This window comes from Schistocerca cancellata, chromosome 3, assembly GCF_023864275.1.
Source record: "Schistocerca cancellata isolate TAMUIC-IGC-003103 chromosome 3, iqSchCanc2.1, whole genome shotgun sequence".
NCBI lineage: Eukaryota > Metazoa > Arthropoda > Insecta > Orthoptera > Acrididae > Schistocerca > Schistocerca cancellata.
This window is the reverse complement of record NC_064628.1, coordinates 626,730,145-626,756,597: the sequence shown is the minus strand read 5'-3', so window position 1 is coordinate 626,756,597 and position 26,453 is coordinate 626,730,145. Positions and strand designations below refer to the sequence as shown.

The following is a 26,453-nucleotide window of genomic DNA, read 5'->3' as shown; positions in this document are numbered from 1 at the left end:
ATCATGGTGTGGGGAGCGATCTCCTACACTGGCTGTACACCACTGGTGATCGTCGAGGGGACACTGAATAGTGCACGGTACATCCAAACCGTCATCGAACCCATCGTTCTACCATTCCTAGACCGGCAAGGGAACTTGCTGTTCCAACAGGGCAATGCACGTCCGCATGTATCCTGTGCCACCCAACGTGCTCTAGAAGGTGTAAGTCAACTACCCTGGCCAGCAAGATCTCCGGATCTGTCCCCCATTGAGCATGTTTGGGACTGGATGAAGCGTCGTCTCACGCGGTCTGCACGTCCAGCACGAACGCTGGTCCAACTGAGGCGCCAGGTGGAAATGGCATGGCAAGCCGTTCCACAGGACTACATCCAGCATCTCTACGATCGTCTCCATGGGAGAATAGCAGCCTGCATTGCTGCGAAAGGTGGATATACACTGTACTAGTGCCGACATTGTGCATGCTCTGTTGCCTGTGTCTATGTGCCTGTGGTTCTGTCAGTGTGATCATGTGATGTATCTGACCCCAGGAATGTGTCAATAAAGTTTCCCCTTCCTGGGACAATGAATTCACGGTGTTCTTATTTCAATTTCCAGGAGTGTAAGAGCACTTGTTAATAAGAAAGATGAGCTTCTAATATTCGTACAGTAAAATGAAATGACAGGTGAAATGTCAACAGCTTTGTTGTATGAAAAATCACAAAACTAAAACAGATACATCTTGTTGGATACAACCTAACAGTGTACTACTGAAGTACCAAAAAGAGAAAGTGTGGTATAAAAATTTTGTTGTAAGTTGCAACCCATAGAGTTTATGAGTACTGTGTTGAACAACTCTTTGAATGCTATATCATAATAACAGATCAGGTAACACAAAACTTATAGTACTGACAGGTTACAGACCACCAGGAGGTAGAATCTTAAGCTTCTGTAAAGCAGTTAGAAACAGTTTTAATAAGGAAGCTCCCTGACAAATTAAAACAGGAAAGTACTTAACTCTTTTCTTTTACACTGATTTACCACCAAATAGCACTTATCAAGGACAGAGTTATCTGTTTGTGACTCAACTATCTTGAATGATTTATATGTAACCTTGATAAGCAATTGTTTATCAGACAATGATGGCTGAGTGTTAACAAGGAAATATACTGACCAGTTGGATGCAGGTTACAGCTAGAAGAAACATATTGTATTATTAGAACATAAACAATGAAATGCTCACATTTTAGAGAGAAATTATGGGAAGAATGGTGGGAAGCTATTTACAAAGCAGACAGTCCTTCAGAACATTCTTTCAGTACTTTGAATCTAATTTTCCCTTAAAACAAACAAAGGTAAATTTAAATGAAAGCAGGTACCAGGGATAGATAATTTCAGGAATTAAAATATCTTGTGATAGAAGAGAGCTTAACCTAATTCAGAAGATAAGCTGTACTCAAGGGCTGGAACTCCAATAACGTCAATGTGGTAAAAATCCTCCAATCTATTATAAAAAGTAAAAACCATGCAATGCACAGCAAAAACAATTTAAAACATTACTAAAAAAGGAACAAATAAGAATAGTGATACAAATTAAATTGGATTCTCAGGAAATAACTATAGCAGAAATGACACATTTAAATCATTGGCTACCCAATTCAGTGAGTACCTTCTCACAGTGTCAACAGACTGCCTACGTACACCTGCTGATAAACAAAAAAATGGGGATGCATTAGATTCATTTTAACAGATACTGTGTGTACTACTAACAGACATTAATTTAAAATTCTTTAGGCTAAAAAAAGAAAAAGAAAGAAAGAATCTAGATTGCATAGATTGTGAAGCAGATATTCAAAACAAGGATGTGATGTCAAGCAGCATGGCCTTCTGTTGGGAGGTCAACTTTTCCCCTTGGCAATAGTGGCCAATAAGTTGGTGGAGAGATGGTTGGTGGTCATGCTCACATAAAAGATTGAGCGAAAGTTACAACAGAGTCTGTGTTTGATGTGGCCGCTTTGGTGGGAGCTGAGTAGGATAGATCTTATTGGGCCCTCGTTACTTCCAATGAACACCCCTCCTCCCTCCTCTCCCGGGCTGGCCGGTTCTAGGCGCTTCAGTCTGGAACCGCGTGACCGCTACGGTCACAGGTTCGAATCCTGCCTCGGACATGGATGTGTGTGATGTCCTTAGATTAGTTAGGTTTAAGTAGTTCTAAGTTCTAGGGGACTGATGAACACAGATGTTAAGTCCCATAGTGCTCAGAGCCATTTTGAACCTCCTCTCCCTGGCCAACTCCTCCTTGCAGTTAAATCCCAATTTACTGGCCTCTTCGATCTGCCACATCCCCTGAAATTTCCTCTCATCATCTCACAAAGCCCAAAATAGGTGTCAACCTCTCCACTAAGAACCTCCATTGCATTGAAGTTTCAGTCCTTTCCAAACATCTCACTTCAGTCCCACACCCAAATTCACTCACAACTACAGAGCGAGGTGGCGCAGTGGTTAGCACACTGGACTCGCATTCGAAAGGACGACGGTTCAATCCCGTCTCCAGCCATCCTTATTTAGGTTTTCCGTGATTTCCCTAAATCGTTTCAGGCAAATGCCGGGATGGTTCCTTTGAAAGGGCACAGCCGATTTCCTTCCCCATCCTTCCCTAACCCGATCTTGTGTCTCTAATGACCTCGTTGTCGACGGAACGTTAAAAAACACTAACCTAACCTAACCATCACTCACAACTGACTGGTCAAAGAGCTGTTCTCCTTCACTCGACCCCTACAGTGTAAACACTGTTTTACCACCAACAGCTCTGACCAGACCTGACTAAAATCCAACCTTCCCATTTCATAACTCCACGAATCTCCAATACTCCCACCTGACAATTTCTGGTACCTTCTAAAAATTCCACATCTTACACCTGGCTTCACCTTCCTCTCCTAGGTCCTTTTCCAAAACCAAATGAAATGGCACAGTAGTAAGATACTGGACTCGCATTCGTAAGGTGGTTTAAATCCCTGTCCAGTCATGCAGATTTATGTTTTCCATAGTTCCCCATAGTGGATTGGTTCTTTTGCAAAGAATGCAGCCAGTTCCCTTTCTCCATTCAAACTTGCACTCGGTCTTTAACGACCTCATTGCTGATGAGATTTTAGACCCTAATCTTCTTACGTTTCTTTTCAAAAACACAAACCTCTCAGCGAAGGAAGCAATGGCTATTCACAACCATAAAACACACCGTGAGTTGATCATTCTCCACCACTGTCTTGCTGAACTGCAGTGATTACCTGACAGAAGACATCCACCAACTACCTGCCACAATCTTCTCGTTCTAGAAGTCCAGAATAGCCTTCAGTGCCTCCTCAGATAACTATGTCCGTCCCAGAACTTCTCCCCAGCATCCATCTCCCTCCTTATTCCAACTCCCCCTCCCCCAGTAGACATCTGCGTGGTAACTGCCTTACAACAAAATAAAATGTACATATCCCATAAAAACAATATTCTCTCAATTAAGCGCATTGTGGACGGTAGGTAGATATTATGAAGTGGTAGCATCAGTATGTTCGGAGATAAACAAACACAGTTTGTCAGTGGTTTTGAGTTTTATTTTCTAAGAAATCAGTAGTATCAGTGCCACACCTACCCGCTCTAGCTCAGACCCTTGGTTTGCACTTATCTCCAATACGTTGATACCTCCACTTTGATAGCTTTTGTCCCCTCCACACCAGAAACTTTCTCCTGTGCAGGCTTGTCACCTGTGGATGGTACATCTGCAGTGGCAAGCAATTCCTTGCCCAGTGTGCTGAAAGTTTTACTGGGGCCTTCGTAGACAAGTACCATATGGACAATATAACTTGACACTTTTCAGGGGGATGCTGGAAACATAAGCTCACAGTCACTGCCTAGTACACAAACTACTATAGAGAGTGGTGTGAGGAGAGCGGAGGTGCAGGGAGAACTAGCCCTGCTGCCTCCTCACAGGACTAGCACCACGCTGGAATCAACACTGCATTTGCAGTATGTCCTGCAATTCTATACTACTAAGACACATTTTATTGTTTCATTGCCAGCATTAGCAACCGACAGAAAAAAAAAGTGCAGTGGCCTGGAGTGATCTGAATTCCAACTATTCCTCTGCTCCCAGTAAAGTGCCAACTTATATTGTACATATGGTACTACCCTCCAAATCTAGCCCACAAGCAGATTGTCTATGCCATATCCACACATGCCACTAATTTATGCCTCCCATCATTATACAATATCACTTCAGGATGGAAGAACTTATCCACGTCCTCTGCCAGGACTGGGTCTAGCCTGAAATGAGGACCATTTTTCTCAGACTCCTTGTCAGATCTCCCAAAGTGTACTCCATTGCACAACATTCTGGTCCATTCTTATGCCGCATCTGCTCTGAACCCCTTGCCACAAGTTTTCGTATCCCTGGTCCAAGAACTGTTCTTTGCACCTCCGTAGCACATTCAATTCCTAGCACACTGGACTTGCATTCGGGAGGACAACGGTTCAAACCTGCATTTGGCCATCCTGATTTAGATATTCTGTGATTTAAACTCACTGTCTGGTCCTCTCCCCCAAAATCAACCAGTTCAGTTCTTTCACATTGTGTACATAGCTTATCTGAGGCAAGGCTAATTGTGAAAGCAGACATGAACTACACCAAGTCTGCTGTAACTTCTGCACAGCATTTTATGAAGTCACAATCAGCAACTAGCTGACCACCTGAGCAAAATGCTACTACTTAACAGTTGCTAGAATACCTCAAATGTACAGTGAGTGGTTATGTTCACTCCTTCCATTTCTTATAAATTACAAATGAAAACAAAAGGGAAGAAGAAGGCTGTGGGAGGGAAATAAGGAAAGCAAATCAGGGAAAGACTAACTATGTAGAGGCAAATTTCCCATCTGCACAACTTTGAGGAGGAGGATACAAAATACATCAGTGTTCAAACAATATATATCCCCACATTTATGTCACACAATTTTTGTAGAGTAGCAGCATCAGCTTTGCCTCGTGTGTCACCAAATTATTGCTGAGACAACACATTCTTCAGTCTGCAATCTGCTCATTATGACACCTGTCATGTTCTGTAGAAGTAAATAGTATTTTTATTGAATTTGTACACTGATTGAAAATGTCATCTAAAAGAAGATTTTATAATGAAGAATATATTAAGTATGGATTCAGTCACAGTATGTTGTGTGTTGTAACGTCCTCAGCGCCTTGTGCGCCACTCAAATTCTGCAGCCACACCACAGTTTGAGGTGTTGCCCCAGGAAGTCATCAGTGCCGGTGAACGTCCTCAATGGACACTTGCTGACAATGTGGTGGATGGTTTGTTCTTTGGCACCACATTCACACCCAGGGTCAGGTCACAAGTTCCATCTGTACATTGAGGATCCAAAAAAGAATGAAGGCATGATTATGTTGTGTTACATTTCTATTGGTGCGTTTTTCAGAGTATATTGAAAATAAGAACCATCTGCATCACAACACCTTTGTGCATACATAATCACAAATGAACTAATTGCTGTCAACATATCTAGGTAATTTCTTTACATGCAGCAGTAATTCACTCTCTCTTGTTCTCTATAGTTTTTGGAGCCTCCTTGTAGACCACATGCTTTAATGAATCCAGGGGAAATAGTCTAAAGGAATCAGGGCAGTCAATTGTGCAGGATATATCTGAGTAGGACTGCCTCTTCCCACTCATCAGTTTCGAAATAAGGTATTTAATGCTCTCTAGGTATTGAATAATTATTCACAGGATCTCCATCATATTGGAACCACATCATTTGATGAGGTTATAGCAACGAGGGTAAAGTATGTGTGTACTTTTCCCATTCACGGTACCATCAATTAAATGAGAGCTGATCGTGTGCTGTCATATAAGGTCACACCACACATTCATATTCCACTGATCAATCCAATGTAGGTTTCTCATTAACCAGAGGGGTTACATCCCCATAACTTGCAAATGTGGCCACAACAGTAAGCAATACTTCTTCACAAAATTATTGTCTTGCTGGAGAATCCACTAACAGTATTCAAAACAATTTTGTATATTACTGCCATGTAGATTTTTCTACAGAGAAATCTGAAATGTGTGATATTTAGGTCTATGAAGAACACACAGAATACGTCTTTGGCTGATACCAACTTCTCTACCGAGCGAGGTGGCGCAGTGGTTAGCACACTGGACTCGCATTCGGGAGGACAACGGTTCAATCCCGCGTCCGGCCATCCTGATTTAGGTTTTCCGTGATTTCCCTAAATCGCTCCAGGTAAATGCCAGGATGGTTCCTTTGAAAGGGCATGGCCGACTTCCTTCCCTAATCCGATGAGACCGATGACCTCGCTGTTTGGTCTCTTCCCCCAAACAACCCACCTTTGCACCTGATGAGAACTAGCATCCAGAATTGTTGCAACAGCTGCAAGAACTGCTACTTTTGCAGCTTCTTTGGTAGCAGTCTTCCTTCACATATGTTTTCTTGGGGCAAAACTTTGAGACTTGATGGTATTAACAAAGTTGGACAGGATCTCCATGAAAACCATACTGCTCGTGATTCATTTTGGTGATGTTCATCATAAGTTAAGATCAGGGTGACCAATTCTTCATTAATAAATGGCATTGTACTCTTGAAAAGGGTTTATACATTACTAACAGTTTTTCTGCTTGGATGTTTTATAAGAAGTACACTGTAAAATCCAAAGTAGAAAGCTCTGAAATATTTAGTGAAGCATGGAATGTATATTGCAAAGACAGGTTAGACACCATAGGAGGGCACAAGTGTTCAATGAAGTTGACAAAAACATTCTGTCTATAGAAGGTGGAAATTGAATCTGACTGTGAAGTTATCTGGACAGGTCTAACGTATCTAGGTGAACTCTAGTTAATTATCAGATGTCTGTACTGGCCACCTGATTCTGCCTTCACAGTTTTAGAATCATTGAAAGAAAATCTATGCACAGTAGTATGGAAACCATGCAATATTTGTTGGAGGCAACTTTAATCTACCAAATATAGACTGAGACGTCTGTGGTTCATTACAGGTGGTACAGGCAGGCAGTCTTGTGAAGAACTTTAGAAAATTTTTTCAAAAATTGCCTTAAGAAGGTGGTTTGATGGCCCACACATAATGGAAATATTTTGATCTTGTAGCTTCAAACGGACCTGAACTTATCAACAGTGTAAGTATAGAGACAGGGATTAGAGATCAAGATGTCATCTTAGCGACAATGGTTACTAAATCCATCAAAAAGACTAGGAGAGAATTTTTGCTGGAAAGAGCAGATACTCGGTTGTTAGCATTTGTCTTAGAAAATGACTGCACATCATTTAATTCCAGTATGATGAAAATTGGCAAATTATGGGTAAAGTTGAAATGGATTGTAAATCATGCCCTGGAGAAGTATGTGCCAAGTAAGTGGATTAAGGATAGAAAAGACCCACCGTGGTTTAAAGACAAAATTCGGAAAATGCTCAGGAAGCTAAGGCTGTTGCACTCTCTGTTCAAAAGAGAATGTGCAGATGATAAGAGGCAAAAGTAAGAAGAAAATTGTGCATGAAGGATACAACTACCATTGTCATACCTTAGCAAAAGAGATTGCCGAGAACCCAAGAAAATTCTGGTCTTATATAAAATTGCTAAACAGGTCACAGATTTCTATCCAGTCATTCACTGACCAGTCTGATGTGGCATAAAAGGAAAGCTAAATTTTTAAATCCCTCATTTAAGAAATCATTCACACAGGCAGATCGTAGAAACGTACCATCGTCTGACTGTCTTACAGACTCTTATATGAATGACATAGTAACAGGCATCCCTGGTGCAGAGAAGCAATTGAAATAGTTGAAAAAAAGAAAGTCACCAGATCTGGGCGGAATCCCATTTTTGTTTTATAGTGAGTACTCTACTGCAGTGGCCCCTTACTTAGCTTGCATGTATCATGGATCTCTTGCCAAACACAAAGTCCCAAGTGACTAGAAAAAGCTCAGGTGACTTCTGTATATAAGAAGTGTAAAAGAACAGACCCACAAAATTAAGACCAATATCCTTAGTAGTGGTTTACTGCAGAATTCTTGAGCATATTCTCTGTTCAAATATAATAAATTTCCTTGAGAGGGAAAATCAGCACAGATTTAGAAAGCTTCGCTTCAGTGATAGTCAGCTTGCCCTTCTCTCACATGTGATCTGTGGGTGAAGGGCAACAGACAGATTACATATTCCTACATTTCCAGAAAGCATTTGACATGGTGCCCCACTGCGGACTGTTAATGAAGGGACAAATGTATGGAATACATTCCCAGATATGTGAATGGCTCAAAGACTTCGTAAAAGAACCCAGTATGTTGTTCTGAATAGTGAGTCTTCCATCAGAGGCAAGGGTATTATTAGAAGTGACCCATGGAAGTGTAATAGTGTCCTTTTTATTCATATATATCCATAAATGATGTGAGAGACAGGGTAAGCAGCAATGTGTGCCTGTTTGCTGATGATGCTGCAGTGTTTAGGAAGATGTCATCATTGAGTGAAGATAGAAGAATACAACATGATAAAATTCCTAGTTGGTGTGATAAATGGCAGCTTGCTCTAAATGTAGAAAAATGTAAGTTAACGCAGATGAGTAGGAAAAACAGTCTTGTAATGTTTAAGTATATCATTAGTACTGTATTGCCTGACATAGTCATGTCAATTACATATCTGTGTGTAACACTGCAAAGCATTATGAAATGGATTGAGCATATAAGGACAGTAATAAGGAAGGTGGGAGAATTCTAGGAATGTGTGGTTCATCTGTTAATGAGACTGCATATAGTACATTAGTGCCACCAATTCTTGAGTATTGCTTGAGTGTTGGGATCCCCACCAGGTCAGAGTAAGGGAAGACATCAAAGCAATTCGTAAGTGGACTGCTAGATTTGTCACCAGTAGGTTCGATCACCACACAGGTATCATGGAGATGCTTTGTGAGCTCAAATGGGAATACCTGGAGGGAAGACGATGTTATTTTCCTAAAGCACTGTTGAGGAAAATTGGAGAACCGTCATTTAACGCTGACTTCAGAACCATTCTACTGGTATCAACATACATTCTCTGTATGGATGACAAAGATAAGATAAAGGATAGGGCTCATACGGAGGTGCATAGGTAATTGATATTTTCACTTGTTCTGTTAGTGAGTGGGACATGAAAGAAAATGACTAATAGTGGTACAAGTTACCCTCTGCCATACACTGTACAGTGACATGCGGAGTATGTAAGTAGATGTAGGTGGAATGAATTGCAACATTCTTTTTATCAGACCTGATCTACAGTGGTTACACTGCACTTCAATTAACCCCTGTGACTGACCATTGAATGGCAGTATTACACCTAGATATTTAATTGACATGACTGTGTCAAGCAGCACACTACTAATGCTGCATTTAAACATTATGGGATTGTTTTTCCTGCTCATCTGGATTAACTTACATTTTTTTTTCTACATTGAGAGCAAGCTGCCATTCATCACATCAACTAGAAATTTTATATAAGTCATCTGGTATCCCCCTACAGTCACTCAATGACTACACCTTCCTGTACACCACAGCATCATCAGCAAACAGCCAAAAATTGCTACTTACCCTGTCCATCAAATCATTTATGTTTATAGAGAATAAGAGTGGCCTTATCACACTTCCCTGGAGCACTCCTGGTGACACCCTTGTCTCTGACAAACACTCGCTGTCGAGGACAACACACTGAGTTCTAATACTTAAGAAGTATTCAGTTCATTCACTTTTATGGGAATCTATTCTGTATGCTTGTACCTTCATTAACAGTCTGCAGTGGGACACCAAGTCAAATGCTTTTTGGAAATTAGCCTTCCAGTTACTTTCGGAAAGGCAGTTTGTAGCTCTGATGCCTTCTCTTTGGATGTCTACGAGGCATAATTTTAGGTAGCAGTCACCATCTGATGTTGTTGATCTCAAATGACCACTTTGATGCAGATATTCAATATTTCCTGCCAGACCAGTGTGGTTGAATGGTGAGTGGCACTGCTGTATTATACAACCATTCCATAAGCAACTTCCCATGACAACAACCCTTCTTGCTGAAATGTGACCATGCACGCTTGCCATAACCCTGAAGTGACCCAATGAGACATGTTGACAGAATGAAAAGTGTACAAAGTGACATTGTTCTGTTCATGTTTGGAGGCACAGCACATTCTGTTGATCTCCAGGTGGTTGTACACAGCAATTTCCTGAGGTCAAAACGGCATTGAGAAAGATGTTTCCAAATCCAAAAGACAACACAAATTGTGCAAGTCATGAGGGTGGTGCAAAATTTTTTTGATCAGTTTATGCTCAAGAAATATCTCAAAGATGATGTCTTATTATAAAATTACAGTTTTATAAAAAGAATAAAAAAATATGGCCTTCTTTCAGCTCAATGTTCATTTTATGTCTAAAGACACTGAAGCCTACAGAAAACTTGTAGAAATATGATCAGAAGCTGTAAATTAGTAAAATTATTCACAACAAAACATCTTTATCTGATTTTAGGTCCTATTCTAGATTTACTTACATATACTGTACCATAAGATAGTGCAATTGATCCAGTCCGTAATTCTTTCATTATCACCATCAATCAGAACATGAGGGAGAAACTTCAATGACATGGAGCAAATCAAAACATATATTAGTGAAACAACTCATAGAAACTAAATTAATAGTTAATGATTTTTAAACTGCTGTAGACTATTTGGACTCAGAGTAATTTTAACACAGTAAAATTCAAAGGAAAGCCACTTCTTTGAAAAAAGCTGCTGCTTTCTCAGTTACATAAAATAGCTGCTAATCATCTCCTACTGTTTGCTTAATATTGACAGCAGCACACTGATATTTATCAGAGATTAGCAGTGTCTACTTGCTGTAAGAGTAGATGCCTATTTACCCCTTATGAACATTGCCTGTTGTCATACAATTTACATGAATCTTCAATCCTTGAATCTAGATAATCAGATAATCTGAATCTCCTGGCACAAAGTTACAGAATAAAAATATCTAGGCATTGTAAATCTTAAGTCTGCCACTCTTAGCAAAGCACTGAAATTGGCAAATGAGTGATGTGTTAGCAGATGAACACAATTACACAGTCCTTGACAGAGTGCATTTTGACACTGAGTGCAAGGCTGCCTCTGTACAAGTTTTTAAATGTAACCATATAGGAAGATCTCATTTATAATTCTGCTACTGTCACTGCCTACTTGACTATCCTTACAGGATCTGTCACTCATGTGGCATATTGTTCATTAGGAGGTTCTGCTTTTCTATCATTACTATACTTTATTGTTTGCACTATGTGAATGCATCTGGCAATGACTGGTTGACTGGGAAGAATTTACATACAACTTATATCTGTAGATCCTGAATTAAGAGGAGGCAGTTTTCATAATATTAAAATTATTTCTTTGTTTTCCTTTAGTTGCTATATGAGAACAGTGTCCAGATTCATACTTCTGTATGTTATTACTTTGATTTCAGGGTGATTTGGAGAAAAGTGGTCTTCCTGATAATACAACAGCAGTTGTGAATTTAGCAGGGCAAAATGTTCTAGACCCCACAAGGAGATGGACACCTGGATTTAAGCAGAATGTTTGGTCAAGTCGTGTAAATACTACACAGTCTTTAGCACATTCAATAACAAAATCTGCCAACAAACCTAAAGTTTTTGTTACAATATCTGGTGTAGGTATGCAATTATTAGGTATATGGAAATGAAAACTCTTCTTATTATCACACCACCTCTTACTATCAGAAGTCCATTCACAGGTATTTATAAACCAAGTCCATCAGAGGAATACGATGAAGAGAGTAGCGTAAAAAGCTTTGATTTTTTGTCAGAATTATGTCACGAATGGGAAGCTGCCGCAAAACTGCCAGCAGATTCAGGTGTTCGTCAAACCATAGTGAGATCAGGTAACAGTCAGTCCAATATTTCAGTTGATACATTTATTTTACTTATATTACAGGTATACTTAGCATTACCTATGACATATATATCAATGTTGTTGACAAAAATAGGGAATGTGCAATGTAACAATTATATCTGCATATTCTGTCAGAGTTAAAATATGCGTCTAAAAGAATTTCTGGTATGAATTATCAGCAAGTGCAACTGTGAATCAAAACATTTTAACTTAACAGGTAAGAATGGCTAGTAATTGAAAAAGAATATTCAAAATGTAGACCTGGGCTTCTTCAAAAGTGAAATCTGTATAAAAGTAAGATGATGGTGAACACAAAATTTTGCATTCTTAAAATAATGTCAGACAACAGGCAGACAAAACTGAAATGGCTAGTAAAGTTTTTGTGGGCTGAGGTAACAGTTGCCTCATTACAGATTAGGAATACTACATATAAAATAATACCGTAGTAATGTAACTGAAGCATAACTGATAGGGGACAAAGACAAAGAAATCAAAGTTTCTATCATTTCACATATGTACATGTTTCTTGAGATGCATGATATGATGTTGATTATTTATACAATTTCAATTATAATACTGATTTTAAGTTTTGTGTGATTAGGTGTTGTCCTGGGAAGAAATGGTGGAATGATAAAGCAGCTTTATCTTCCATTCTACCTGGGTTTAGGTGGACCTGTTGGTTCAGGATCACAGTTCATGCCATGGATTCATATTCATGACTTAACAAATCTACTTCTGTATGCAATTGAAAATCCGCAGGTGACTGGAGTACTAAATGGTGTTGCCCCACAGGTGTGTATTAATATTTGAAAAAGTAACACTTCTAGAAATAGGTAGAAGCCTCTATTCATGTGAGATCATCACCAATTCATTTACTGGGAGGTAGTTTAGTTACTTTGTTTTTTAAACAGAGGGAAAAACTGTTGCACTTATACAGAAAAAATTATATTATATGTCAGAATATTGTACAGAACAGCTGTACTCCATTTCATCTACAGGGGCTTGACAAAAATATAGAAACACTGTGACATGTGCATGCATAAATGTAAATGCAGATGTTAGCTGAGCCTGTAAGTTGCACTGTTGTATTTGGCACTGAGCAGAACCTGTGCAATGTCCTCAATATGATGTAAGTGTCATTAGTGGTCAAATCAGTGCTCTCTGTAGTTATGAGTGCATTATGTCGGAGCTAATTGAATTTGAACCTGGGAACATTGTTGGTGCTCATATGGTGGGTGTTTCTGTAAGCAAGGCAGCTGAAGTGTTTGCTATATCAAGAGGCAACATATTGAAGTTTTATGCCACGTACAGGGACAGTGGAAAAACATCATCTGCTAAATCACAATGCGGATGAAAGTGTGTGTCAAGTGATTGTGATGAACAGTCATTGAAGAGGACTGTGATGAAAAATAAGAGGACAACACCTGCAAAAGTTGCTGCAGACCTGAATGTTACATTCACAAATTCTATCAGCATCAAAACAACATCAGTGGTGCAAATGCCTGTAACAAGGAAACATACTGTCAGAGCCATAAAACCTGGACTATGGGACAATAGAAGAATGTCATTTGGTCAGATGAGTCTTGTTTCGCCCTATTTCCAAATTCTGGCTGAGTTTAAGCCCCAAGAGTGAAACATGGCAAAGTTTCAGAGATAAGCCCCTGTTCACACAGTTTGCCTCACTAGGACCGGTTTTGTGAACAAGGGGATGAATGTTCACATCTTCCCTGGTTACCAGTGTCAGCAGATCTCAATATTGTTCAGCCTTCATGGTCTTCTTTGGGAGAAGGGTGCATGATCGTTATCCATCTCTGTCATCTTTATCTGAACTTGCCACTGTTTTGCAGGAAGAATGGTATAAGATTCCCGTGAAACCATACAGTACCTGTATTTATCCATTACGAGATGACTGGGAGATGTTTTAAAAGCCAACAATACCATATTAGGCATTATAATGTGTTGTGTTTTTGATGATCACATATCTTCATCCAGCCCATATAATAATTTAGCTATACTGTGTATGACATACATGAGTTGTATTTGTGTGAGTGTGTATGTGTGTGTTTGTCATCTAATTTTGATGAAGGCCTTACTGGCTGAAAGATTTATTTGGGACAGTCTTTTTGTTGTGCTTATCTGCTACTCAGCATCTCTGCTATATGGTGAGTAGCAACTTTCCTCTTCACAATATTGTTAACTGTGTCCAGTTGTGACTCACAGACATAGTCATAGGATGCTACAATTCTGTATTTTATGAAGTACACATTTTACATTTCTTTCCATTTAAACCAAGTTACTATTCTTTGCACCTCTTTGAAATCTTAAAAAAATCTCAGCTAACTTACTGCACCAAATTGGGATAAAATTACAAGCTTTCAGTGACTGCCTCAGTCATCTTCATTGAGTGCTAATTCTGACTGCTGTTAAACTGATGGGCTCTCACTTTTATACGTGGGGGAGTGCATCTGATTAGCTAGATTATGTACTGATGACATCACAGAGATGGCACATGTTGTGGTGGCACCCTCTGGTCCATAGTTTACATTTGTACTCGCTATACAAATCCACTTGCAGTGCCACCACTCATATTGTGCAGTAAACTATATGAAGTCTTCCTCTATGATCTTCCATTATCAAGTGCACACTTCCACACATTGCAAAGTGCTTGTGTCCCTATTGAAACTCCTTTCACATAGTCTAATTTCCACTGATTTCCTAATCATAAAGCCCAAAGTGTGAGCCAGAATTCTCCACATATGCATGTCTGTACATTAACTTTGTTGCCAGTGATAACTTTAACTTAAAACCACAGTGTCTTTGATTTTGTTTGAGGTTTTTGATAAGAGTCTGTTAATGTATTGTGAACACTTCACACATTGCCCTTCTGAAAGACAAAAATGTTTGCTGTAGCATTTCTGTATTTATTATTTTACAACTAGTGTGCAGTAGTTACTGTTACTTTACAGATCACAGAGGATCCCTCCCATCATGAACTATTCTACTACATCTCTCCAGTACTTGGCGAACTATTTTTCTTAATTTGAGACAGTTTGTACACACATTCCTGCCCAGAACTAAGTTTCAAGTTAATCCATCATATGTGGTACTACTATCTCATTATCTAATTTACTGAAGAAATAAATGCTGCTATTTTTTCACTTCCTCTTTATACTGTCTCACAGTAATTGATACCAGTTTCCATGTGGACATCGTGAAATAGGTCAGGTCTGCTTTGTTGTCATTAGTTTCAATGTACACTGATGGGACAGAAAACAACTGCAACACCAGGAGAATTTTGCGACATAAACGGAAGTCGGTAGGTATGTTTTTACATCTAAAAGATGATGACTATTAAAATTTAGCACCAGTAGCATAAGAGTGGCGCGCTAGGAGCATCACCATGAGGATGTAAATCAGGTTTGCTTTAAATACCCACTGTAACGGTCGTGAGTGATAGTTGTGTTTGAGATCAGTTGTGGCGAGTTGATGTGAGTTAAGAATGCCTTTAAGGCAATGAAGAGCCCATTACCAACACCTCACTGAGTTTGAACAAGATCATGTGATGGGGCTATGAGAAGCTGGATGTTCCTTCTGCAATATTGCTTAACGATTTAACAGGAATGTAGCCACTGTACATGACTGCTGGCAGCAGTGGTCAAGAGAATGTACAGTCACATGTCAGCAGCAGTTGGAACCATAGTGACACAACATACTCTTACAAATTGGTTGCTTCAAGGACAGCTGCAAGTCAGATGCCCTGTAGCATGCATTCTACTGACTCCATACCACCATCATTTGCGACTTCAGTGGTGTCAAGTGAGAGCTCACTGGAGGACAGTGTGGAGGTATGTTGTGTTTTCTGATGAAGGCTGGTTCTGCCTCAGTGCCAGTGATGGCCGTGTGTTGGTTAGGAGGAGGCCAGTTGAGGACCTGCAGCGAACCTGTCTGTGTGCTAGAAACACTTGACCTACTTCTGGAGTTATAATCAGAGATGAAATTTTGTATGACAGGAGGAGCACTCTCATGGTTATCCCATTCACCCTGACTGCAAATTTGTATATCATTCATGAACATCATTCCAGGGGGTGTACTCCAGCAGGATAATGCTTTCTCACATAGCACTGTTGCAACCCAACATGCTCTATAGAGTGTAAACATATTTCTTTAGCCTGCTCAGTCACATGATCTGTCTCCAGTTGTGCACATACTGGATGTCATCGGATGACAACTCCAGCATCATCCACAAACAGCATTAACCATCCAGCATTGGCTGACGAATTGCAACAAGCATGGAACTCTATCCCACAAACTGACATCCAGATCTGTCAAACACAAGGCAAGCATGTTTGCATGCTTTCATTGAAAATTCTGGTGGTTATACCAGTTGTTAATGTACCAGCATTTCCTATTTGCAATGGGTTATCTTGTGCTTACATTAACCTGTAGTCTTGGAATGTTAATCACTTGCATATGTTACCTAGACAAATATATTCCCAACATTTCAGTACTTTGCATTAATTATTTTATGGTGCTGTGACTTTTTTCCCTCAGTGTATTTCTGCCATGAGTGAGTTTCCAAACTACTTGTTGTATTTTCGCACAACACATTTAACATTCTACATCTACACCTGTAATATGCCAGCCATCTTACAGTGTATGGACGAGAGTACTTCTGGGATGACTATCGTTTCCCCCTTTCTTGTTCTGTTCGCATTTGACACATGGGAGGAACTATTATCAGTAATTCTCGATATGAGCTCTGATTTTCTTATTCCGTTCATTAGGCATGGAATATGTGCGAGGAAGTAATATGTTACCCAGCTCTTCTCAGAATATACTCTCTAGAAATTTCAATAGTAAACCTCTGCGTGATGCACAACACATCTCTTGTAGCATCTTTGAGAATCCCTGTAATGCCCTTGTGTCAAGTGAATGCTCCCTTGATGAAATGTGCTGCTCTTCATTGGATTTTTTTCCCTTCTCTTCTATTAACCCAATCTGCTAAAGGTCCCATATTGATGAGCATTGCTCATGAATTGGCCTAACAGTTGTTTTGTAGCCACATCTTTCATGGACGAATTACATTTCCTTAAGTTTCTTCCAATTAATCTCAGTCTGACATGTGCTTCTCCTACAGTTTCTCTCATGTGGTCATTCCACCATAGGTTACTTTGGTATTGTTTTGTTTAGAAATCAGTATTGTTGGGAGATGAAAGTCTATCAGTGAGGAAGTATGACTGGGGAAGATACATATTAATAGACAGTTCTCTCAAATGTTTGGTTGCATCTGGGGGATGAGTGTAATGGTCAATGGAAAGGCCCAATTAGAAGTTTATACCCATCCGTGTTACTAAGTCTTACTGAAACAAACTTGCATGTGGCTTCAGTTTCTATTTCAGTGGATTTGACTTTCTCTTGTCCCAGAGGTGAAAATACCGCTTCAGTTGTGAAGTTCTTTTACTATCACATGACCGGTTTTGGGCTCTTATACACCTATCTTCAGGTGTCGTAACTTGGTGCTGTCACCCCCGAGCACTGCGGTAGACGTGTATGAGGTGTGGTGTGCTACCTACTGCAACATATACACTACCTCCATTAACACCAGTCTATATTTTCATTATATAATTTGATTTACTCCAAAACTATTGCTAACGCCAATTTCAGATATAAATGATTGAAATCTATAAGCTAGTCCCTTGACAAGCAGGATTAGCATCATCATCATCATTTAAGACTGATTATACCTTTCAGCGTTCAGTCTGGAGCATAGCCCCCCTTATACAGTTCCTCCATGATCCCCTATTCAGTGCTAACATTGGTGCCTTTTCTGATGTTAAATCTATTACTTCAAAATCATTCTTAACCGAATCCAGGTACCTTCTCCTCGGTCTGCCCCGACTCCTCCTACCCTCTACTGCTGAATCCATGAGTCTCTTGGGTAACCTTGCTCCTCCCATGCATGTAACATGACCCCACCATCTAAGCCTGTTCGCCCTGACTGCTACATCTATAGAGTTCATTCCCAGTTTTTCTTTGATTTCCTCATTGTGGACACCCTTCTGCCATTGTTCCCATCTACTAGTACCTGCAATCATCCTAGCTACTTTCATATCCGTAACCTCAACCTTGTTGGTAAGGTAACCTGAATCCACCCAGCTTTCGCTCCCATACAACAAAGTTGGTCGAAAGATTGAACGGTGCACAGATAACTTAGTCTTGGTACTGACTTCCTTCTTGCAGAAGAGAGTAGATTGTAGCTGAGTGCTCACTGCATTAGCTTTGCTACACCTCGCTTCCAGTTCTTTCACTATATTGCCATCCTGTGAGAATATGCATCCTAAGTACTTGAAACCGTCCACCTGTTCTAACTTTGTTCCTCCTATTTGGCACTCAATCCGTTTATATTTCTTTCCCACTGACATTACTTTCGTTTTGGAGATGCTAATCTTCATACCATAGTCCTTACATTTCTGATCTAGCTCTGAAATATTACTTTGCAAACTTTCAATCGAATCTGCCATCACAACTAAGTCATCCGCATATGCAAGACTGCTTATTTTGTGTTCACATATATTAATGTCACCCAGCCAGTCTATTGTTTTCAACATATGATCCATAAATAATATGAACAACAGTGGAGACAGGTTGCAGCCTTGTCTTACCCCTGAAACTACTCTGAACCATGAACTCAATTTACCGTCAACTCTAACTGCTGCTTGACTATCCATGTAAAGACCTTCAATTGCTTGCAAAAGTTTGCCTCCTATTCCATAATCTTGTAGAACAGACAATAACTTCCTCCTAGGAACCCGGTCATATGCCTTTTCTAGATCTATAAAGCATAGATACAATTCCCTGTTCCACTCATAACACTTCTCCATTATTTGCCGTAAACTAAAGATCTGGTCCTGACAACCTCTAACGGGCCTAAACCCACACTGATTTTCATCCAATTGGTCCTCAACTTATACTCACACTTTCCTTTCAACAATACCTGAGAAGATTTTACCCACAACGCTGATTAAAGAGATACCTCTGTAGTTGTTACAATCTTTTCTGTTTCCATGTTTAAAGATTGGTGTGATTACTGCTTTTGTCCAGTGTGATGGAACCTGTCCCAACTCCCAGGCCATTTCAATTATCCTGTGTAGCCATTTAAGACCTGACATTCCACTGTATTTGATGAGTTCCGACTTAATTTCATCCACCCCAGCCGCTTTATTGCACTGCAATCTATTGACCATTTTTTCCACTTCCTCAAATGTGATCCTATTTCCATCATCATTCCTATCCCATTCTACCTCGAAATCTGAAACATTACTGATCGCATTTTCACCTACATTGAGCAACTCTTCAAAATATTCCCTCCATCTGCCCAAGGCATCCACAGGATTCACCAGCAGTTTTCCTGACCTGTCCAAAATACTTGTCATTTCCTTCTTACCTCCCTTTCGAAGACTGCTAATTACACTCCAGAATGGTTTTCCAGCAGCTTGACCCATAGTCTCCAACCTGTTTCCAAAGTCTTCCCACAATTTCTTCTTGGATGCTGCAATTATCTGTTTGGCTTTGTTTCTTTCTTCAACATAACTTTCTCTGTCTACCTAGGTTCTGGTATGTAGCCATTTTTGATACGCCTTCTTTTTCCTTTTACAGGCTGCCTTGACTGTATCATTCCACCAAGCTGTTTGCTTCATCCTACTTTTACACACTACTGTTCCAAGACATTCTTTAGCCACTTCTAGTACTGTGTCCCTGTACCTTGTCCATTCCTTTTCCAATGACTGTAATTGACTACATTCAACTAACTGGTACCTGTTATGTACTTGTGCCTGATTTCCTTATCCTGAAGTTTCTCCACTCTTATCCTCCTACATATGGACCTGACCTCCTGCACTTTCCTGCCAATTTCACTGCGAATTAAATAATGATCAGTGTCATCAAAGAATCCCCTGAATACACATGTGTCCCTCACAGCCTTCCTGAATTCCTGATCTGTTATTATATAGTCAATGACAGACCTGGTTCCCCTGCCTTCCCAAGTATACCGGTGAATGTTCTTATGTTTAAAAAAAGAGTTTCTGATTACTAAGCCCATACTGGCACAGAAATCCAAGAGTTGTTTCCCGTTCCTGTTGGCCTCCATATCCTCTCCAAATTTACCCATAACCTTTTCATACCCTTCTGTTCGATTGTTCGATTTCCAATCCTGGCGTTAAAATCACCCATGAGCAGAACACTGTCCTTGTCCTTTACTCTAACAACTACATCACTGAATGCCTCATAAAAACTATCCATCTTATCTTGATCTGTCCCTTCACAATGCGAATATACTGACACAATCCTAATTTTCTTGCTAGACACTGTCAAATCTATCCACATCAGTCGTTCGTTTACATACCTTATTGCAACTACGCTGGGTTCCATTTCTTTCCTGATGTAAAGCCCTACACCCCATTGTGCTATTCCTGCTTTGACTCCTGACAGGTAGACCTTGTATTCTTCCACTTCCTCTTCTTTCTCACCCCTTACCCGAATGTCACTAACAGCTAAAACGTCCAGCCCCATCTTACTTGCAGCCTCTGCCAGCTCTACCTTCTTCCCAGAGTAGCCCCCATTGATATTAATAGCTCCCCATCTCATTACCATTTGTTTGCCAAGTCGTATCTTAGAAGTCCCTGGTTTGTCAGTTAGAGGTGGGACTCCGTCATCTCCAAAGGTCCGAGGCATTTTGCTCTGCTTGTTGCCAGCATCATATTTAAAGTACCAGGGAAGCAGGTTGCTAGCCTTACTTGCCCCGAGTCCCATTGGGTTTTACCCCTAACGGCTGAGGGACTAGCCGGAGGATTTAGCCAGATGGCCAGTGGTTTGCTGACAGGCAAACGTTCTTGGTAAGGAGCTACTTTACATCACCGCAGGAGATGACAGTTATTGGCTGTGGGTGGGAGAAACCTAGCCCTTGTGACTCCTGCAAGCTGCCTAAATGTAAAGAGATGGCAACTCTCAGACTAACTATAAAAATGGTATAGTGGCGTTTTGCTTGTTCACATTTGTTGTGATATTTCATGAAGAAATAGAGATATTCAGTAGGCAAAAATGGCAAATTAAAGATAATGCTGAGATGGAAGTACTGATTATCAGAGCTCTCAACACTACCAGGACTTCCAGAGACACAACAAATCAAAAAAACATATTTCACTACCACACTTTGAAATTAACTCTGTCAGTGGGGTGTCAACAGATAGATCTTGGTGAGAGCTATCAATCAATAATACACTTATATTATTCACACGTTTGCTTAGCTGGCAGGAGGTCATCGCTAATTACCATATTACATTACTTTTAAGAAGCTGCATTATAAACAGAGTGCTCCATGTAGCAGCATACACTAGTATTAAGAAATAACTGTGAGAAAAAATATAAATTTCTTTGCTTTTATATAAATGAAGATCAAAATTAAATGATGCCAAATGTGTGCTATTAATATTGTCAGTTGTGCAAGAACCAGAAGCTCTACATCTATTCTGAGTCAATAATTGGAAAGCGGGGCTTTTTTCTCCATAGAAAAGACACCCCGATTTTTGTATCAGCATAAAATTAAGATGTACTTTGACTGTTCAAAGATCTGTCTGTTATGCAAATGCTACAAATCACAATAACTCATTGGATCTTTAAGCTAGATACATAGTTTTTAGTGTCAGTTCGTTCATAAATTAAGCGTATGTCATGGTACAATTATTTTGTAAATATCATGTGGTGTTCAAAAGGTATCAACTTTGTGTGTCTGGTGATCAGGACAGTGTTGGTTGGAGACCTATAGTGGCAGTAAAGGGCACAAATTTGAGACACAAATGTGGTGATGGGGCTACTGTAAGAGACACACTTATGTGAGGCGCCTGTGTCTGTTTGCCTGTCAGTTTGGCTAGGTTGATAAAGTATTGTCATGAGGAGTGCTAAATTCAGGACTTAAACTTTTGGAGGGACGATGTGTTTGGTGTGATATGAGCATCTCATGAAGGGAATTAGCACTGGGAATGATACAACTGTTGCTCTGATGGGACTTGGTAGAATTTTTCTTTAGTGAGTCAGCTGAATCTGACTGGTCCTATAATTCATGTCATTCAGCACATATGTCTGAGGATAATAAACAATTAATTAAACTTTAATTCTCATTTGTGTTACATTACATTTTTCGTTTCGATGGATCCCTTGGAGAGGAGTCTCTGGGATGTGGAAAGAGTCAAAGTGTAGAGTTATGAGCTATAATCCTTGTGAAGATATTCATCAATGGAGTGAAAGGAGTTGGCCAACAGGAAGTTCTTTTAATTCACTCTGAAACCAATCTTTATCACTCACAAGACCTTTGATATGCTCTGATAAGTTATTGAATAAATGAGTACCCATGTATTTGACTCCTTTTTGTACTAATGTTAAGCTTTTATAGCCTTTATACAGATTGTTTTTGGTTCTGGTATTATAATCATGTTTTGCACCACTTTTTGTAAAAAAGAGACATGTTGGAAATGACAAAGGACATCAATGAGTATATGTACTGTGAAGTAGTAGTTAGAATACCAAGTTTCTTAAAGCGGTCTCTGCATGATGATCTAGGACTGACACCAGATATAATTATAATGACTCATTTCTGAATTTTGAAAATGTTTTCTTTGTGAGAGGAATTTCCCCAAAAGATGATTCCATAACTCATTAGTGAATGGAAGTAGGCCGAATAAACAAACTTCTTCATTTTTAAATGACCTATTTCTGCTATCATGCGTAGTGCAAATGTAGCTGAACTAAGGCGTTTCATTAAGTCTAGAGTGTGAGTTTTCCAATTTAGGTTACGGTCAATTTGTAGCCCTAAAAATTTGACACTGTCTACAGCTTTAGCTTTAATTTCATTGTTTGAATACATTATACTTATAGGGTCAGGATTCTTTGTGAGACACTAAACTGTATGTACTGGGTCTTGTCAAAATTCAATGACAATCCATTTGCTGTGAACCACCCATTGGTACGTACAAATATTTCATTAGCTGATTGCTCAGTGAGATCATGGGTACTGTTTTTTATACAAATACTTGTATCATCTGCAAGTAAGACAAAATTTGCATTCTGTGACACTGCATATGGAAGATCATTAATATACAGGGTGTTACAAAAAGGTACGCCCAAACTTTCAGGAAACATTCCTCACACACAAATAAAGAAAAGATGTTATGTGGACATGTGTCCGGAAATGCTTAATTTCCATGTTAGAGCTCATTTTAGTTTCATCAGCATGTACTGTACTTCCTCGATTCACCGCCAGTTGGCCCAATTCAAGGAAGGTAATGATGACTTCGGTGCTTGTGTTGACATGCGACTCATTGCTCTACAGTACTAGCATCAAGCACATCAGTATGTAGCATCAACAGGTTAGTGTTCATCACAAACGTGGTTTTGCAGTCAGTGCAATGTTTACAAATGCAGAGTTGGCAGATGCCCATTTGATGTATGGATTAGCACAGGGCAATAGCCGTGGAGCGGTACATTTGTATCGAGACAGATTTCCAGAACGAAGGTGTCCCGACAGGAAGACGTTCAAAGCAATTGATTGGCGTCTTAGGGAGCATGGAACATTCCAGCCTATGACTCGCGACTGGGGAAGACCTAGAACGATGAGGACACCTGCAATGGATGAGGCAATTCTTTGTGCAGTTGACGATAACCCTAATGTCAGCGTCAGAGAAGTTGCTGCTGTACAAGGTAATGCTGACCACGCCACTGTACGGAGAGTGCTACGGGAGAACCAGTTGTTTCCGTACCATGTACAGCGTGTGCAGGCACTATCAGCAGCTGATTGGCCTCCACGGGTACACTTCTGCGAATGGTTCATCGAACAATGTGTCAATCCTCATTTCAGTGCAAATGTTCTCTTTACGGATGAGGCTTCATTCCAACATGATCAAATTGTAAATTTTCACAATCAACATGTGTGGGCTGACAAGAATCCGCACACAATTGTGCAATCACATCATCAACACAGATTTTCTGTGAACGTTTGGGCAGGCATTGTTGGTGATGTCTTGATTGGGCCCCATGTTCTTCCACCTAAGCTCAATGGAACACGTTATCATGATTTCATACAGGATACTCTACCTGTGCTGCTAGAACACGTGCCTTTACAAGTACGACACAACATGTGGTTCATGCACGATGGAGCTCCTACACATTTGAGTCAAAGTGTTTGTACGCTTCTCAACAACAGATTCGGTGACCGATGGATTGGTAGAGGCGGACCAATTCCATGGCCTCCACGCTCTCCTGACCTCAACCCTCTTGACTTTCATTTATGGGGGCATTTGAAAGCTCTTGTCTACGCAACCCCGGTACCAAATGTAGAGACTCTTCATGCTCGTATTGTGGACGGCTGTGATACAATACGCCATTCTCCAGGGCTGCATCAGCGCATCAGGGATTCCATGCGACGGAGGGTGGATGCATGTATCCTCGCTAACGGATGACATGTTGAACATTTCCTGTAACAAAGTGTTTGAAGTCACGCTGGTACGTTCTGTTGCTGTGTGTTTCCATTCCATGATTAATGGGATTTGAAGAGAAGTAATAAAATGAGCTCTAACATGGAAAGTAAGCGTTTCCGGACACATGTCCACATAACATATTTTCTTTCTTTGTGTGTGAGGAATGTTTCCTGAAAGTTTGGCCGTACCTTTTTGTAACACCCTGTATAATAGGAACAACAAGGGACCTAAAATAGAGCCCTGGGGCACCCCTTGTCTGATGGTTTCATAATTTGAATGACTGTTGTTATGTGGTAAGCCTGATACAGACACACACTGTTTCCTATTAAAAAGATAGGGTCAGAACCATTAGCCTGTTACTCCTGTTATCCCATAATATTTTAACTTTTGTATAAGGATATCATGCTTAACACAATCAAAAGCTTTAGCCAGATCACAGAATATTCCAAATGGTAATGACTTTGATTATAATATATCATCTGTAAAAGTGAATATAGCTTGATCAGTTGACAATCCTTTGAGAAATCCAAACTGATTGTGAATGAGAATATTTTTCTGTACTAAGTGTTTATAAAGTCTGTTGTACATAACACTTTCAAATACTTTTGAAAATATTGCCAATAATGAAATAGGATGGAAGTTTTCCACTGAAGATTTGTCTCCTTTTTTGTGTAATGGTTTGACAGTAGCATATTTAAGCCTATCTGGAAAAGTACCACTGTGGAGGGATTCATTACATAAGTAACTCAGTATGTCACAAAGTTCTGAGGAGCAACATTTAATTATGGTATTGCTCATTTCATCATAACCACTGGAACATTTGTTTTTAAGAGAGCTAATAATATTAGAAATCTCTTTCGGTTAGGTAGGATATAGTTGAATTTTGTCAAACTTCTGCGGAAGTGCATTTTTTAAATATTTTAAGCTGTCTTCTGAGGAACTATGTGAACCTAAGTTGTCTGCTACTGAAAGGAAAAAGTTATTGAAAGTGTCTGCAATTTTGGAGGTATCTCTAATCAACTCATTATTTACATTTAATGTAATTTCCTCATTTGCCTGATTAGTTTTTCCTGTTTCACTTTTTACTATGTTCCATATAGTTTTTATCTTGTTATTAGAGGCATTTATTTTTTCTTGAAAATAAATACATTTTGGGGTTCTGATTACTTTGTTTAGAATTTTACAATATAATTTGTAATGTTATTTAGCTCTGTAGTCATTGTTTTCCCTTGACATTAAGTACAGTCTTCTTTTTATTTTGCAAGATACTTTTATTCCATTTGTAATCCAAGGTTTTGAAACATCTAATCTATTTGCTTTGATTACTTTCTCAGGACAGCAGTTTTCAATGTGACCTATGACTATATTAGAGAAACAGTCATATTTTTCATTTATCCCGGGTGAATTGTATACATCTTTCCAGTCTGTATTCCTCAAACAGTTTTTTATACCTACAATTCCTGTTTCATTTATTATTCTTATAGTTTCCCACTTCCTGTTATTAGTTGAATCAGGCCCCACTATATGAAATGTAAGCAACTGGGCATCATGATCTGGAAGGCCATTAAATATTGGATTTATACTATGATTTGCTAGTGTGGTAGTGTCTGTGCTGCTGGTACCCATAACCCTGGTTCGGAACTGTACTAAGGGAATGAGATTATAAGAAATGGTAAGAGACTCTAGTATGGATCTTGAGTAACTATCTTCCAGAAAATTTAAATTAAAATGTCCACTTAGTATGAGTTCATTATTTTTAGAAGTTAAGAAATTTAATACTGTATCGAGCTGTTTAGTGAATAGCTGGAAATTACAAGTTGGAGTGCTGTATATTGTGACTATAATTACTTTTCTTTTGTGTGTTTCTACTTGTGTGGCACATGCTTCAAAATGCTGATCACTACAGTATTTAAGAATGTCAATGTTTTTATAATTGTGACCCTTCTTAACGTAAGTGGCAA

General features: G+C 39.5%; 1 protein-coding gene across 2 annotated transcripts in view; it reads left to right on the top strand.

Moving 5' to 3' along the window:
- The window catches only part of LOC126175552 (epimerase family protein SDR39U1), a 49,665-nt gene that overhangs the window by 7,863 nt on the left and 15,349 nt on the right, over nt 1-26,453 (top strand). For both annotated transcript variants that reach the window (XM_049922397.1, XM_049922396.1), the window contains exons 3-5: nt 11,523-11,730; nt 11,811-11,957; nt 12,570-12,760. In XM_049922397.1, coding sequence (XP_049778354.1) covers nt 11,523-11,730; nt 11,811-11,957; nt 12,570-12,760 — 546 coding nt within the window. The remainder of the gene's footprint in view (nt 1-11,522; nt 11,731-11,810; nt 11,958-12,569; nt 12,761-26,453) is intronic.